General features: G+C 50.3%; 1 protein-coding gene across 6 annotated transcripts in view; it reads right to left on the bottom strand.

The window, feature by feature from the left end:
- The window catches only part of ARHGAP23 (Rho GTPase activating protein 23), a 79,689-nt gene that overhangs the window by 9,628 nt on the left and 52,316 nt on the right, over positions 1-17,745 (bottom strand). For all 6 annotated transcript variants that reach the window (XM_069543285.1, XM_069543283.1, XM_069543284.1 and 3 more), the window contains 8 exons: positions 17,180-17,301; positions 15,114-15,269; positions 10,670-10,748; positions 8,046-8,119; positions 7,685-7,774; positions 6,911-7,036; positions 790-831; positions 135-231 (listed from right to left, as the gene is read on the bottom strand). In XM_069543285.1, coding sequence (XP_069399386.1) covers positions 135-231; positions 790-831; positions 6,911-7,036; positions 7,685-7,774; positions 8,046-8,119; positions 10,670-10,748; positions 15,114-15,269; positions 17,180-17,301 — 786 coding nt within the window. The remainder of the gene's footprint in view (positions 1-134; positions 232-789; positions 832-6,910; positions 7,037-7,684; positions 7,775-8,045; positions 8,120-10,669; positions 10,749-15,113; positions 15,270-17,179; positions 17,302-17,745) is intronic.

Raw genomic sequence — 17,745 nt, 5'->3', positions numbered from 1 at the left:
GCCCAGCCCAGTGGTGGGGGCAGGGAGGGGCCCCGTGGGGCAGGAGCAGAGCTGGGCGCCTGGCCAGGCATCTGGGGCCCCCAGGAATGCAGATCCCACGGCCTCTCCACCCCTTCCTGGGCCCGTGCTCTCACCTGAGCCCGGCTCTCCAGGCGGCACTGTCCTGCCAATGTTAGGCAGGAGGTACTCGATGTTTGGCACTGACTGAGGCTCCTTGTCATCCACAGGGGTCTGCAAACAGGAGGAGGGTCAGGCCCCACAGCCTCAGAGGGGTGACTGCAGACCCCTCGGAACGGGGAACCCTGAAGACAGGGCGCAGGTCCCCTCCATCAGACGGGCTCCCCAGCTCAGGGAGTGTCCCCCTCATCAGCCAGGGACTCCAGGACAGTCCTACATGTCCCTGCCTTCCCCAGCACCTTGGCAGAACCCTAAAGGCCGCGCTGCTCCCTCCGCTGAGGGTAGGATCTGTGTCTCCTCCATCAGACTGGACCTTCCTAAGCCCTCTATCCCCATAAGATTGGAGGGCATGGTCTGCCTTTGCCCTGGACTCAGATTCCTTAGGGCACGGCCTCTATATCCCCCTCAGACTTGGGGTTCACGAAAGCGAGGACTATATCTGCCATCAGACTGGCGGCTCTTGAGGAGAGGGCCTATGCTTCCACCATCAGCCTGGGATGTCCCAAGGGCAGGAACCTTCTCCCGCTTCAGACTTGCTACCCACCCCACCCACCTGGGATGAGGGCCCACCACCAACCTGAGCCCACCCCACGGCCCCTCTGCGTCACTCACTCTCTCTCCCTTGTCCTCGCTGTCGCTGAAGAACCAGTCTGACTGCAGGGGAGACAAAAGGAAGTGATGGAATCAGCGTGGGAAGGAGCTAAGGGAAGACAGGGAGACAAGAGCTCCCAAACTGCTGGGTTCAGAGGACCCACTCAGGCACCTGATGGAAAAGTTGGGACCCAGTGTGGAAAGGAAACACAGCCTGGGGTGGGAGAGGGTCCGAGTACAGAGAGATGCCCGGCTCAGGACAGCTTCTCTCTGCCTGTTTTTCACCAGGCACAGTCCCTGCGCATCACCACAGCCACTCCCTATTGCAAACCAGAAGAAGGGATGCAGCAGCGCCATCTAGTGCCAGCGAGTTCCGCTGCAGGGAGAAGGCCAGCCCCTGCGGCCGTGTGTATTCCACCCCAGGCTGGGCTCCACACTAACAGGGGTGGTGCCCCCAACCCCAGATAAGGCAAGCGCCTACAGTGCGGTGTCAGGAGGTTCCCTGAGGCTCAGGCAGGCAAGGGTGTTCTCATACATGCCAAACAGAATAGAAAACACAGAACAGAAAATAAAAATCCCACTCAAATATATTTTGTGAAACTTGAGAATCTTGATGATAACACCCTAAAAGTTTTCAGAAAAACAAAAACATTGCTTGCATGTGAACAGGTATCAGCCTTAACTAGAACTTTCGGCAGCAACAGATACAAGATGACACGAAAGTAATATTTTTGATGTGTTTCTGAACTAAAATTTAAGAGATTTTGAATCTAGAATTTTATATCTTGCTAAACTCTCATTTAAATTTGAGTGTGAAATAAAGCTATTCTAACACATCAGAAAGTTTGCTACATGAGGATTCTCTTAGTTGAACACATGAGCAAATAAAGAAATAAATCCAGGAAAGAACAGGAAGTTCTAAGAAATAAGGATGGATAATAGTGTAGAAAAGTCAAGTGCTATCAAACTAAGCAATGATTGCACACATACAGATACAAAGAGACACCAAGTATACCCATGACAATGTGGACCTCAAATTCATAAGGAGGAACCAGTGACAGGTGAAAATATAGTAAGGTACGTGACTCTTAGATGTGGTGGAAGGAAGACGTGGATACTGATAAACTTTAGAAATTGATAGTAAAAATTAAACATGACTATAGGCTTTTTGCAATTGTATCATTCAACTTAAGCATGGATTTTATAAATGTGTAAGTTTTATATCAGGAAAATAAGATTAACCCATACAAAGGTAGGAAAGACCCAAAAAAGCAAATAAAATGAAAATGTACTAGACAGGAGATGCCATTTAAGATGGCAGGACTAAGTCCTAACAGTACAGAAATTTAAAAAAGTAAATGAGCTAAGCTCACTAACTGAAAGTTAAAACACACGGAGTCTTATTTATATTTATACTTAAAATTAGCATGTAGAAGGTGGATTGAAATGACACACGTTAGCCTATTAGAGTGGTAATTATTGGGGGCTGCAGAGTGGGCTTTGGAATGAAGGGAGGAAACAAGGAGACTTGCAAAGTTGATTATGATCTTGGGTCATGAACCTCAGTTATTATTCATCATAATCAGGAATATGATTAACTCAAATAAGCAGCGCAGAACAGGAACAAGGAAGAGACAGAGGAAAAAAGAGAGATGACAAGGGGGAAATGCAAACTCTGGAGTCAGTCACTCCGGGCTCCAGTTCCTCAGGTGAACCACCTCTCTGAGTCTACTTACTTATCTTTAAAATGGGCATGATACATGAGTATCTACTTTGAGAACTGTGCTGAGGATTAAAATAAAATACTGTATGGCCATTATCAAAATGACAAGAAATAAGTGTTGGCGAGGATGTGGCAAAAAGGGAACCCTTGCGCGGTGTTGGTGGGAGTGTAAAGTGGTGCAGCCACTATGGAAAACAGTACGGAGGCTTCTCACAAAAAATTAAGAACAGAATACCATATGATCCAGAAAATCCACTTCTGGGTATTTATCTGAAGGAAATGAAAACATATATGCACCTCCCTGTTAGTTGCAGCCTTATTTACCATAGCTAAGACACGGACGCAGCCTAAGTGTCCATCAGTGGATGGATGGATAAAGAAAATGCAGTATATATCCACAGTGGAGTATTATCCAACAATAACAAAGAAGGAAACCTTGCCATTTGAAGCAACACGGATGGACCCTGAGGGCACTATGCTAAGTGAAATTCAAAGTCAGGCAGAGAAAGACCAATACTGTAAGATCTCACTTACATGTGGAATTTGAAAAAAAAAATAATCCAGGCTCATAGATACAGACAACAGATTGTTGGCTGCCAGAGGAAAAGGGATGGGGAGGTGACTGAAATGGGCAAAGGCGGTCAAAAGGTATAAATTTCCAATTGTAAAATGAATAAATGAGTCGTGAAGATGTAATCATGGTGACTATAGCTAATAATACTATATTGTATATTTCAAAGATGCCAAGAGAGTAGATCTTAAAAGGCTTCATCAAAGAAAAAATTTTCTACCTATGGTGTTGGATGTTAACTAGACTTATCATGCTGATCATTTCACAATCTATACAAATACTGAATCATCATTTTGTATACTTGAAACTAATACGTCAATACATCTTAATTTTTAAAAAAGCAAAAAAGAAATACTGTATGTAAAGCACTTAAATGTTAGCTATTACTAAAAGGTGCAGTCCCTAGAGACAGACAGTCCAGAAGGAGCCCTAAAAACCCAGCCTCTAACTCAGGTTTAAGAGTACCTGAAAGTGCTCTGAGAACCTGGAAGGCCACAGGAAGCTTCTGGAAGTCTATGGGAAGCTTCCGGATGGCCCGCGGTTCTCTGGAAGAATTCACACCAGCTCAGGCCACCCTGCCTTTGCACACGCTGGTCCCTCTGCCTGGAATGCTCATTCTCCCTTCTCTGCCTGGCTAACCCTAGTGTCTTTCAGGAACCCCCTGACTCTGGTCGCAGCCCTGCACCCAGGGCTGGGCTGGGTCCTTCCATGCGGCTTCCCTGGACAGAGCCCAGAGCATGGAGGAGTGCTGCCTTCACTGGGCAGCGCGCCCTCAGAGGAGGGTCTGAGTTCCATTCCTCTCCGTGTTGCCAGCACCTGCATTTGTATCTGGTATGGGACAATGATAATGACGGTGATGAGGACAATGGTGATCAATAAGCTCACCCTTATATAATACTTACTACCTGCCAGGCAGCATTTTAAGTGCCTTACAGATAATAACTCACGCAACCCTCACAATAACACTGTGAAACAAACAGGGGAGGAAACAGAGGCACCAAAAGGGTAACTAACTTGTCCAAGGCCCCACAGCATGTAAGGGGCAGAGCCAGGGTGCAGCCTCAGGCAGGCTGGCTCCAGGGGCAGTATCCTGAGCCCCTGCATCAGTACTTCTCAACTGGGGTGACTGTGCCCTTCCAAGGGGGCGTTTGGTGACGTCTGGAGACATTTTCAATTGTCACAAGTGGAGGGAGGCTCCTGGCATCTGGCCAAGAGATGCCACGAAATATATTATCAGCCACAGGACAGCCCCCAACAAATAATGACCTGGCCCCAAAGGTCACTAGCGCTGGGCTGAAAAGTGCCAGTGCGCGCACAGTGGGGATCACCACGTTTGCTGAGTGAATGAATGAACAAATGCCTCGGCATGGTCTTTGTTCCGGTTTCAGCCGGCTTAGTAACCATGGGTATGAGCTGGCTGGTGACTTGCTGCCGGGTGGCTGAACACTCGGGCTTGCTTATAACTCGGCCATATCTTACTGTGGGACCCTGAGCAAGTCACCATTCCTCTTCAAGCCTCGGTTTCCACCCTCTGTACAATGCAAGGTCAGGTCTCATACCCTAAGGCCCCTTCCAGCTCTGCTGTCCAAAAATTCCATGGAACACAGGAGCCCCAGGCAGGGAGGCAGGGGTGGTCACAGCTGAAACTCCCAGTGGGACAGGAGGTCATGTCACCCACGAACCAAGCACCCACTCACTGGCCAGGAGCTCAGAGCCAGAGCAACTGCTGCCACAAGCTCTGCCCTGCCTGGGCTCGGGACTCTAGCGGGATTACCCTGGCTCAAGAGTCTCTGTGCTAGACAGACCCTGGCCAACTCGGGTGGCTGGGCTCAGTGTGAATGAACAGGCAGCTCACTCTCTTGACAGCTGACAATCATCCAGGGCTGATTACTTTAATGCCAACGGGGCCGAAAATGGAGAGGTGCATGTTTGGTCATTCCCCAGAAATGATTTCCTCAGTGGGAATGCCCAGACTGGCATACCTCAGCAACAATTCATTCATTCATTCATTCATTCAACCAATACTGAGGGTTCACTCTATGCCAGGCACAGGGTCAGCGCTGGGATTACACCTATGAAGGAGACCAACGTACTCTACTTCTCCCACCCTACGCAGAAAAGATGCTGCCACTGGCTGGGGATGTCCCCCTGAGACCCTAGGGTAGGGGAAATGGACACACTTCGGGCCTCCCATCTCCCTGAAGGTCCTGACACTCCAGCTGACCAAGGCTTTGGGCTTCTTTGGACTTCGCTAGGAGTCAGGGGGCCACTCTCCCTCTCTTCCTCACGACCTTCCCCACCAAGCATACACTCATGGGGGCTCCATGGGTTCCTCGTTTGGGGGGCTGAACTTTTCCAAGGGAGGAAATCTTCTCTAGACCAAGGCCTCATCAGGATCCCTGACACTGCCCAGCAGCCTTGGCCTCCCCAGCAGCTCTGGCGTGGGCCTCTGGGCTGGTGGTTCCAATATTAGAGTGAGAACAGGCCTCAACATACCCTCCTATGGCTCAGAGCTCTGACACACAGTCAAGGAAGGAAAGAAGCAGGCAAGGCCAGCCAGCGTGACCAAAGTCTACCTACGGCCTCGCTCAGGTAACTCTGACTACCTCAGTCACTCAAAAGCCAGCTCCAGGATGGAACCAGGAGTCAGCCCCCCAATTCGGTGGGGAGTAAAGCAGAGGAGTTGGTCAGACAGACCTGCCTTCAAATCCTGAGGCTGCTACTTAATAGCTGTGTGATCTTAAAGAAATCACTTTGCCCCTCTGAGCCCCAGTTTCCTCATCTGTAAAACAGGAGTAACATGACCTGGCTTATTCCCTTCCCTAAAGTGTCTATGAGGCGGGGGAGCTGCGGTTCCTTTCCTTGTCTGTTCTTGTTTGTTATGTATATGTGCTCAGCTGTGTCCAGCTCTTTGCAGCCCCGTGGACTGTACCCTTCCAGGCTCCTCTGTCCGTCGGATTTTCCAGGCAAGGATACTGGAGTGGGTTGCCATTTCCTACTGCAGGGGATCTTCCTAACCCAGGAATCGAAACCACATCTCCTGCATTAGCAGTTGGATTCTTTACTACTGAGCCACCAGGGAAGCAAACCCTTTTTTTTGACCAGTTGCCCATCTTATTTCTCCTGGCAGGAGGGTTCTGATTCCATTCTTTGTGGGTTAAACCACAGGTCCCACCAAGATTTGGAAATGGAAAAATCAATGATTCATAGAAACATCTTAGTGCGCCCACAAGGGGGCAGTGCTGCCCTGGGATTGGCGCTTACAAAAGTTAAAAAAAAAAAAAAGCCTCCTGCGCCTTCTGCTGGCCATTCTGGGTTCTCATCCTGTGGTGGATAATAATAAGACTCCTTAGAAACCACAGGCTCTTGCGGGGCCTCCAGGCAGCCTTAAGGAGGAAGGTGACCACGCAGCCAGGATCCTGCCCCGGCCCATCATCCGCCCTGCCCTATCTGCCTCCCCTTCCCCCAGGGAATTGCCATTTTCCCCTGAAGTCTCAGTGGGCCTGCAAGGAGAGTGCTGTCCCACCTGTCTGCCCGGTTCTGCTTGGACACCTCTCCCGTGGGTCACCTTCTGACGGCACCCCCCTTCTTTCACCCCTTCTGCCTCCAAACCAGCAGCACCTCTCCCTGACCTTCCTCCTCCCTCTGACCCACACACACATCCTGGAAACTCAGCGGCCTCCTGGTTGTCCCGCTGGGGACAGGCATTCAGGATTCATACCTGCCTGGCCCTAAAATGCAGGCTACTGCTTCTGAAGGGCCTCCTGCACCCCTGGAGCATTTTCCACATCCTTCCCTGGGCACACCCACCCGGCGAGCAGAAGCCAGTGCCCAGGGAGGCCACTTACGTGCTGGATCAGCGTCTCCACAATCTTGTAGCGGTCAGGCATGTGGGTCACCATATCTGCCATGTTGTCCTCAGACGTCCTTACCAGCGTCGGCCCGAAGACCAGGGCTAAGTTCCGGGGCTCCATCTGGGCAGGGGAGGGAAGAGGATCGGTGTTAGTATCCCTGTGAGCTTTGACCTCCAGGCCCCTGGGCCCCTCTGGCCCCCAGCCCGACCACATCCTGAGCTGGTCCTGGCCTGGGGCCATGTGCCTCCTTGCTGGACATGGAGGTGCCTGGTAAGTAGAGAATAGGCCGGATTTCAGCCCCACTCAACCCCAGGCCCAGCTCTCGTGGGCAGTTCCCCACCTGCACACCCACACTGTCTAGCAGTGGGCGAGGCCAGAGTGAAGACCCTCTGGACGTCCCAAGGGTGTTCTGGACTGGCAGGAGTCCTGTATGTCCCCTCATTCTCCCCTCCTGCAGAACTAGAAGATATAGGGGTTTGCTTACGAAAACGCAACGCAAGGGACCCAAGCTCAGTCAGAGGGTAGATTCCACCAGACACAGAGTCTGAGGCTCTCCGCCTCTGAAGCCCCTCAGAAATTCAGGAGCCAGCTCAGGAAGAAGTACTGGCCAGTATGTGGGGGCAGTGGGACAGAAGGACCCACTAGGTCGGAGGGCGGACCCAGTGAAGCTTGAGGTTATCTGACCCGGAGGAGCTTATTGAATAGAATACGCTGAGGCGACCCCACTAGGCTTCCCTCCCCGACAATTCAAACTGGAGCTGGACGCACCTTGTTTTTCTCTGAGTGGTCGGCAATGGTCTTCAGATGACTCACGAGGAATTTCAGTGTTTCATAGTAGTGTCCTGGGAGATCCCGAATCTGGGTGGGAGAAAGCAGGGGCATGGGACCAGACCATGAGGGCTTCTGCCTCCCCACCGCCCCCAAAAGGGGCTCCACTGCCATGTCTCAGGGCTCTCAGTGGAGCCCACTCTCTAACTGTCCCCCATGAATAGATGGAGAAATTGAGGCCCAGTGGAGAAGGGCTTGCCAAGGTCACAGGGGAAGCTGGTGGCACTGGGCTTGGGCTCCTGGGGCCCCAGCACTCGCCTGTCCAGTCTGCCCTTGGCCCAGCAGCAACCCCTCTCCTTACCAGCTTCCGCAGCGTCTTCAAGCGCTCCCTCGAGTCTTCAATGCGATTGGCCTCAATGAAGTCGTTGTATTTGTCTAGAAGAGTGAGGATTCTTTAGAGAGGGGGGCCTCCAGGCTGAGGAGGCCCTGCGGGGAGGCCACGTTTGTGCTGAGGCTGTTCAGTTGGTGGCAGGGGGGCTCCAGGATCCTGTGTTTATGTGACCAAGCCCACCGCAGCTGCCCTCAGGGGTGCGCCTGACCTGGAGTAGCCCAGGGGTGCTTGTTTGGGAAGAAATGAGACCTCAGCTGCCTGTTGACCCTGGAGAGGGGTCCCTGCCCCAGGCTCCAGGACAAGGACACCACGAGGTTAGAAGAGAGGTCAGCTAGAAAGAGGGAGGGCCCTTTCAGCCTGCAAACACCCCTCCCCATCTGTATTAGGGTTCCCCCACCTCCCCTCAGAAGAAGTCCACGGGGAACTTTAAAAAAGGGAACTGAAGTTCATCCTGAAATACACCTGGATGAGAGAATGTGCAAAGACAGCCAAGAATATTCTCCAAGGGAAGAATGATGAGGGAACCTGCCCTGTGAGAAACTGAGATGTACTAAAAAGATCGCACAGCTCAGGCAACGTGACATTGACAGGCAAAGGGGACGAAGGGCCACAACTGAAAGGAGGATCTACGTGAAAAAGTGTGTCCGACTCTTTGCGGTCCTCTGGACTGCAGCCCGCCAGGCTCCTCTGTCCATGGGATTCTCCTGGCAAGAACACTAGAGTGGGTTGCCATTCCCTTCTCCAGGGGATCTTCCTGATAGCACTTCAAGTCAGTGGGGAAGGATAGTGGTGTCAATAATGTCCCGGGGACTATTAGCTATCTTGTTGGGAAAATAAATCCATTTCTAGCTCACGTAATACAAACAAACTTAATTGTATTACAGAGTCAAAAATTATACTTATTCAAGTATTGGGAAAAATAAGAAAATATTTTTATAATCATAAGGTCTTCCTAAACACTCATGTTTATGTATGTATCTTAGTACAGAATCCATTAAAGGTTAATCTCCTAGTAATGACAGAAATGAAAATGAAAACAATAGTGAGACGCATTTCCTCTCTCTGATCAGCAAAACTTTAAAATATTAATAACATCATCCAGTGTGATGGGGACATGGGAAAGTAAAGTATCTCACACTGCTAGTGGCAGCAGGAACTTGGGTCAGCTCCCCCGCATGCAACCTGACTTTAGCTTTCAAAAATGCTTTCCAGGACTCTGACCCAGCAAGTCCATGTCTAGGAATCTACCTCTTGGACCCTGGTCCAGGCATGCAGGGACACAATCAAGGCAAGTCATTATAACATGTGCTGAAATAGCAAAAATGTGAAGACAATCTAAATATCCATCAGTAGGAGTGATTGAGCTTCCTAGGTGGCTCAGAGGTAAAGAATCTGCCTGCCAAGCAGGAGACATGGGTTCGATCCCTGGGTTGGGAAGAGCCCCTGAAGAAGGAAATAGCAACCCACTGCAGAATCCTTGGCTAGGAAATCCCATGGACAGAGGAGCTTGGTGGGCCACAGTCCGTGGGGTACCAAACAGTCAGACACGACTCAGCAACTAAACAACAACAAGGGGAGTGATTTGACAACTCATTGTCTGTTCAGGCTGGGAAACACTATGTGGTTGATTTAAAAGGAAAACAAGGTCGAGCTCTTCATACTGACACGAATGAATCGCAACATTAACGAGCCTCCTTCTGCTGAGAACCACTCAAGCAGTGGAGCCACTCGCTCACAGGACTGACAGCTGGCTGTGTCTGTCTTGTCCCAGCTCGTGTGGGTGACAGCAGATTGGGATCCTGAAGCCGGCCATGGCAGGAGTTTCTATACTATAGAAACGGGAAAGTGCTACCGTCACAGCTTTACTCCTTTCAGAGCCAGACAAAACCGCCACCAGCATGCCGCTCGACTCACCCAGCTGCAAGCCCTATGGAGGCACGTGTGTCTTAAGTGCGTCTCACACGTGTAAGAGGAAAAAGGAAAGTGGAAGTCACTCAGCCATGTCCAACTCTTTGCGACCCAGGCCAGAATACTGGAGTGGGTAGCCTTTCCCTTCTCTTCCCAACCCAGGGATCGAACCCAGGTCTCCCACATTGCAGGAGGATTCTTTATCAGCTGAGTCACAAGACAAGCCCTGTGTAACAGGGTCTGGAGGCAAACACACTGCACTGTTAACAAGGAGCTCAGCAAACGGCCAGGAGCTAGACGCTGGGGACAGACGCCTGGGGTCGAATTCTGGCTCTGACACTTACAACTGCTGTGACCTTGGGCAAGTCACTTAACCTCTCTGTGCAGCAGCTCCCTCGTCTATGGGGTGGAAATAATAGTACCTACTCATGGATTTGTAGGGAGTAGTGCATGGCACACAGTAAATGCCCAGAAAGTGTTAGGATAACCTCTGCGGACAGGAAATGGGAAGATGACTGTGTTCACTTTATTTATATCGGTACTGATGAAGTTTTTTTACAAGCATGTGTTTCTTTTGTATTAAACCCCCAAAGTAAAACCACACACTCAATTTAAAAAGCAGTCAGGATGCAGCATAGACAGGTATTCCCTCCCCCTTCCATCCTCCACGTCCGCCCCCAACTCACCATCGGTGAAAAGAGGCTCAGGTAGCTTTCGGAAGAAGGACTTGAGCAGGCTGCTGATCACGTTGAGGTCTTGCCAGCGCTGGGGAGGGGACAAAGACAAAAGGCTGCAGTCAGGCCCTGCCCTGGTGCCCATGCCTCCATGCTGGTCCAGCCCTAGAGCCCAGTCCAGCCTGGTTCTGGCCTTCTCTGGGATCTGCTGATATCATACCCAGCTCTGCCCAGACCAGGGGTCACTGGGCTAAGAATACCCACTAAGCAGAACAGAGTCCCCAGCTAGGTCTAAGCCCCTTGAGCCCCTAGCCCCAGAGCCCCCTGCTCCAGCCAGCCCAGTGGGCTTGGACATTCATCCCTCCACAGAAAGAACATACCTTCCCTGGTGCAGGCACTGTGGGGGACAGAAGTGAGCAAAACCCACCCCCAACATGAGCCTGCCCATTGGACCTGCTGGTGCCAACTCCTGCTGGTCTAAATCACGAATTCTCAAGAAGGGATGTTGGAACTGTTTGGTTTTCACAACTGGGGCACGCCACTGGCATCGAGTGGACAGAAGCCTGGGATGCTGCTAAACTTCCTCCAGTGCACAAGACAACCTCCCACAAAAAAAGTTATTCTGCCCAAAGTGTTAAGGTTGAGAAACTGGGCTAAACAAACGGTTGTTGAACTCAAGAATCAACAGCCGGGTCAGTGTCCCTTCTGTGCACCAGGGGGCGCCATCACCCAATGCAAAGTCCTCCCTGGATAGGAGCTGCTCAGAATAACGCATGTTCAGAAAGCAACAGAATCCTCCAGCAAAGACACACAACTCAGCAATATAGTACTCATTACAATGGGTCCATAGCTCAACGCTTTTTTCTTCTTAACTGATAGTTAATTGAATTTCCATCGACAAGCCCGAGTGCAACGGGTCGCTACATGACATCCTCTTTCCTGTCCTACACCCCAGGTCTGCCAGGGACAGATACCACCAGTCTGCAGCTCAAATTTCTGGCTCCTTTCCTACCCCTCCTTCTTCCCTCTCGTGCAGCCAAGTCCTAGAGCTGCTCCCATCCTCCTTATCCCCCTGGGACCACTGAGTCCTCCTGACCCCCTCTCCCACAAGATGGGTAATTTCTTCCCTAGACATCCTGCTCTGGGCCTCCTTAGTTTACATCCACTGAAGTTAAGTGAAAGGTGCTTAGTCGTGTCCAACTGTTTGCGACCCCAAACTCTTTGCGACCCCATGGACTATACAGTCCATGGAATTCTCATTGGAATTCTCCAGGCCAGAATACTGGAGTGGGTAGCCCTTCCCTTTTCCAGGGGATCTTCCCAACCCAGGGATTGAACCGGGGTCTCCCACATTGCAGGCCGATGCTTTACCAGCTGAGTCACCAGGAAAGCCCACACACCCATTAGGCATACGCTAAAGCCCTACTTCTCAAACCCTACTCTCATTTATGCCTTCCCAACTGAAGAACCATCCAAGGCTCCCCACTGTCCATTAGCTCAAGGTCAAGGCTTTAGTGAAGCCACTAAAAGCCCTCTGTCCTCGGCCCTCGGCCTCACCCTCCCCACTGCCAAGCCCAAGAGGGGGGTCCGCTCTCTGTCCTGGCACTCAGACCCTTCTCTGGGATACACAGTCTGGTCCCTGATGAGAACCAGCCTTTTGTCTTGTCCTCTCTCTCACATGTGCTCATCCTGTCTCCCGAGCTCCTTCCCAAGGGCAGGAAGACTGTCTATGTCTTCACATACAGCTTCAGAGTATGTGACTCATAGGACTTTACTGCCCAAATTCATGGTTTTCTGAAACATCTTTTCCAGCAGAGTCTCTTTTGTCCAGTAAAATGATCCAAGAAAACCCAATGTGAAAAACATCGACATCGAAAAAAACAGACAGAAGGACTTCCCTGGTGGTCCGGGGTGAAGAGTCCGCCTGCCCCTTCAGGGGAGAGCAGGTTTGATCCCTGGCCCAGGAGGATTCCACATGATATGGGGCAACGAAGCCTGCGTGCCATGGCTGCTGAGCCCATGCGCTGCAACCGCGGAAGCAATGCTAGTAAAGCCTGAGTTCCCGGGAGTCCCTGCTCCGCACTGAGAGAAGCCACTGTAATGAGAAGCCTGCACACGACAGGAAGAGGAGCCCCTGCTGGCGGCAACCAGAGAAAGCTCACCCAAAGCAACGAAGACGAAGACGCAGCACCGCCAAAGATAAATAAACAAAAAGTAGACACAGCAAAGCAGGTTACTCTAGTTCAGGCAGGGATGCAGGTCCTGACCTGCCCTCAGCCTCCCACAGCACCTCTGGGGAACCTTAGGATTCTGGGAAACACTGGCCCTACTGCAAACTCTTTTTTCAAATGGAAATGTTTATTTGGATATTTCCCCCAGTTTTATTGTGATATAATTGACATTTAACCTGCTGCAAACTCTTTTTTTTTTTTTTTTTGGCTTAAACAACAGAAATTTCTTTTCTCACAACTCTGGAGGCTGGGAAATCTAAGATCCAGGTGCTGGCCCATTCAGTTTTTGGTGAGGGCTCTCTTCCTGGTTTGCGGGCAGTCACCTTCTTGCTGTGTCCTCATGAGGTGGAGAGGGTGAAGACAGGAGCTCTTCGGTGTCTCCTTCCACAAGGACACTCACCCTATCATATCGCAGCCTGACTTTATTTCACCATAATTACCTCCCAATAGGCCCTACTCCCAAATACAGTCATGTTGGCAGTTTGGGCTTCAATGTATGAATTTTGGGAGGACATGATTGAGCTCACAGCACAAGAGAAAGGGGAGATGATAGAGTAGAATCCTGGAGGAAATACCAAAACAGGATTATGAGCACAGAGACATTAGCGTTTCTCTCTATAGCTGATGAGGACAAGTTGTAATGAAAGCACAGAAACATTTTTAGACAGGACACACATTTTGGGAGTTTGCATAAGATGGCCTTGACCTCTGGAAGGCTGCACTCTTCCTCCCCAGTCTGCTGCTACCCACCTTTCAGAGTTATTTGACATTTACTTTATATACCCTGTCCAGGAATTTTAGATGTAATCACTAGGAAAAACTGGTCAGAATGTGCTTTCTCTATCTTAACTGAACCAGAGTCCTTCTATGTAATTTTATTCCTGCTTTAGACAGGTCTTATCGTGAAAACTGAGGTATAATTGATGCTCGGTATTATATAAGTTTCAGGTGTATAGCGTGTGTGTGCCAAGTTGCTTCAGTCACGTCCAACTCTTCGTGACCCCATGGACTGTAGCCCACCAGGCTCCTCTGTCCATGGGATTCTCCAGGCAAGAAAACTAGAGTGGGTTGCCACGCCCTCCTCCAGGGGATCTTCCCGACCCAGGGATCAAAGGCGTCTCTTACATCTCCTGCATTGGCAGGTGGGTTCTTTACCACTAGCGCCCCCTGGGAAGCCCCCAGTGTATAGCATAGTGATTCACAATTTTTAAAGGTTATATTCCATTGTTATTATAACATGTTTCAAACTCTTAAGTGTGGTTGTCAGATCCCTTCACAAGCTAGTCTTGTCTCATCTCATCAGCCACCCACATTGCTGGCCAGTCCAGCAAACACGATATACGCCCTTTCTTTTAACCAGGGGTCTGCAAACTATGGCCCGTAGGTCAAATCCAGCCAATGACCTGTTTTTGTGTGGTCCTCCAGGTAAGAATGAGTTTTGCATTTTCAAAATGTTGTGAAGAAGGGCTTCCCTGGTGGCTCAGTGGCAAAGAATCCACCTGCCAATGCAGGAGACGTGGGTTCAACCCCTGATCCGGGACGATGCCACGTGCTGTGGTGCAAATAAACCCGTGTGCCACAACTACTGAGCCTATGCTCTAGAGCCCAGGAGCTGCAATACTGAGCCCACGAGTCCTAGAGCCCGTGGGACGCAGCAAGAGAAGTCACGGCACTAAGAAGCCCCCACACCGCAACTGGAAAGCAGCCCCCACGTGCTGCAACTGGAGAAGAGCCTGGGCAGCGACGAAACCCAACATAGCCAAAAACAAGTCAGTAACAAACATTGTGAAGCTGAAGAAGGAAGAGAACAAGGAGGAGGAGAGTGTACAGCAGACCACATAACCAAAGCCTGGAACACGTGCCACCTGGCCCTTTACAGAGAAGGCGTGGTGACTGCCAGCAAGCCTTCAGGGCCACGCCTTTCCCCAGGCCATTTCCCTGCCAGGAGGGCCCTTTCCTGGCTTTCCCTGGCTTTCATGAGCTCTACCTATCCTCCAGGCCCAAAAACCTGTCATCCGCCAGCCTCTGCTTCAGGGCTCCCAGGCCCTGACCACATCCACCTGTTGGGCTGCAGCCGGGTGAGGCCCAGCCCTGCAGCTGGTCCGCAAAGGCAAGTCCCATCTTGCCCATCTTGGTGTCTTGGCCCAGTGCCGGGCACATCACAGGGTACAATGAACACACCACATTGGCCCCCTCCCATGGACCAACCTCCGAGTCAGACTCACCTCATCCTGCAGGTTGATGTCTCCGGGGCCACGGTTGAGCTGTTCCTGCAGGCTGGATACCACTGCATTGTTGCCTGGGACTCGGTAAATGCCCGTGGACTCCAGCCCCCGTGCCTCCACAATTCGACAGCATGCAGCCACGATCAAGGGGACACGCTAGAAACACAGGCAGGGCAGGGGTGTTAGGGAGGGTAAGAACAGCATTCTCCGGGAAAGGATACTTGCAAATGATATGACTGATCAATGAGGGATTAACAGCCAAAATACATAAACAGCTCATACAACTCAACATCAAAAATACAAACCACCTGAGAATTCCCTAGTGGTCCAGTAGTTAGGAACTCCATGCATCCACTGCTGGGGACCCAGGTTTGATCCCTGGTTGGGGAACTAAGATCCTGCAAGCCACAGGTCAAGGCCAAAAACAACACAGATGACCCAATTAAAAAATGGGCAGAAAAATTGAACAGACATTTTTCTAGAAATGCAAATGGCCAACAGGCACATGAAAAGATGCTCAACACCGCCAGCCATCAAGGAAATGCAAATCAAAACCACAGTGAGATGTCGCCTCAGACCTGTCAGAATGATTGTCATCAAAAAGACCACAAATAACAAAAGCTGGCAAGGATGAGAAGAAAAGGGAACCCTGTACACTCTTGTTGGGAATGTAAATTGATGCAGCCGTTGTGGAAAACAGCATGGCGATTTCTCACAAAACTAAAAATAGAGTTACTATACGACCCAGCACCGAAGAACTGATGCTTTTGAACTGTGGTGTTGGAGAAGACTCTTGAGATTCCCTTGGACTGCAAGGAGATCCAACCAGTCCATCCTAAAGGAAATCAGTCCTGAATAGTCATTGAAGGACTGATGCTGAAGCTGAAACTCCAATACTTTGGCCACCTAATGCAAAGAACTGACTCATTGGAAAAGACCCTGATGCTGGGAAAGATTGAAGGTGGGAGGAGAAGGGGATAACAGAGGATGAGATGGTTGGATGGTATCACCGACTCAATGGACATGAGTTTGAGTACTCTGGGAGTTGGTGATGCACAGGGAGCCTTGGCGTGCTGCAGTCCATGGGGTCGCAGAGAGTCAAAGATGACTGAGTGACTGAACTGAACTGAACTGACTGATGACCCAGCGATTCCGCTCCTGGATGTATATCCGGAAAAAACAAAGCACACTAATTTGAAAAGATACATGCACCCAGTGTTCATAGCAGCATTATTTAAAGCTTCCAAGATATGGAAGCAACCTAAATGTCCATCAACAGATGAATGGGTATCGAAGATGTATTACATGTATACAATGTAATACTACACAGTCATAACAAAGAACAAAATTTTGCCATTTGCAGCAACATGGATGGACTTGGAAAGCATTATGCTCTGAAATAAGTCAGACAGAGAAAGGCAAATACTGTATATCACGTATATGTGGACTCTAAAACATAAAATAGTGAATAGAACAACAGCAAAAAAGCAGACTCAGAGATGTAGAGAACAAAGCAGTGGTTATCAGTAGGGAGAGCGAGGCGGGCAGGGGCAAGACAGGGGTAGGGGATTCGAGGTACAAACTAGTGGATAGAAAACAAGCTACAAGGATAGATTGTACGACACAGGGAGCATAGCCAATATTCCATAGTAATGATAAATGGAGCATGACCTTAAAAAATTGTGAATCACTACATTGTTCACCTATAACTTTCTTAATATTGTATAACAACTATACTTCAATGAAATACAGTTTAAAAAAGAACAGTATTCTCCAACAGTGGGGCAGAGAAAGGCCAGAACCCCATGGAAGGTAGTTACTAAAGGCTCTCGCTGCCTCCAGTCTGGGAGCCAGAAATCACACCAAAGCCTTGCCATGATCTGGGGAGGAGCACCAGCTGGGAATCAGGGACTCTGACTCAGCTCTGTGCTCCCTCCCTGGGCGGCTTCCCCAGCTGTGTCCATAAGATGAGGTGGAGAGCTGGTTCCAAGGTCCCTGGCAGCTCTGACCCTCTGTGCCCCAGTCACCCCACTCCCCTCTGGCCCTGGAGTATGGCAGGAACCCACCTGGTTCTCCGTGGCTGGCTGGCACTCCTCCAGTCGGACCCCAAATGCCCTGGGAGCTGCCTTCTTGTTCTTCTTGATGATGTTGATGCCCCAGGGGGTTTTGGAGGTGGTGACACTGTCATCTGGGGTTGGAGGAGGCAGAGAGAGCCAGGGTGAGCTAGGGGCCCAGAGAGGGGCAGCAACCACACTTGGTCACAGACACTTGTACATCACATTCACACACTGGGGACTCCTTCAGAAAGGCAACCAGGATGCTGAGGGCTTATGGGAAATTATACTATCCAAACAGAGAAGGCCAAAGTCATGAGGGTATTCACCCTGGGGAAGGAAGGCCTCAGAGTAATAAGGGGACTTCTGTATGGGCTCAGGGACTGACAACAAGGTGCGTGCCATAGATTCTGGTACAACCAAAGAAAGAACTTTCTAATGGTCAAAAGTGTGTGAAGTTGGAAAAGGCTGCCTCCTGCTCCTGAAAGGACACAAGCAGAGACTGGAGAACTACCCAGCTGGGATGTCCTGGAGGGAAATCAGGCTCCAGGCCCTTCCACCCCTGAGACCCTCAGAGC

The sequence above is a fragment of the Ovis canadensis genome, chromosome 11, assembly GCF_042477335.2.
Source record: "Ovis canadensis isolate MfBH-ARS-UI-01 breed Bighorn chromosome 11, ARS-UI_OviCan_v2, whole genome shotgun sequence".
Classification (NCBI taxonomy): domain Eukaryota; kingdom Metazoa; phylum Chordata; class Mammalia; order Artiodactyla; family Bovidae; genus Ovis; species Ovis canadensis.
The sequence above is the reverse complement of the archived record's forward strand: the minus strand, read 5'-3'. Positions and strand labels throughout refer to the sequence as shown.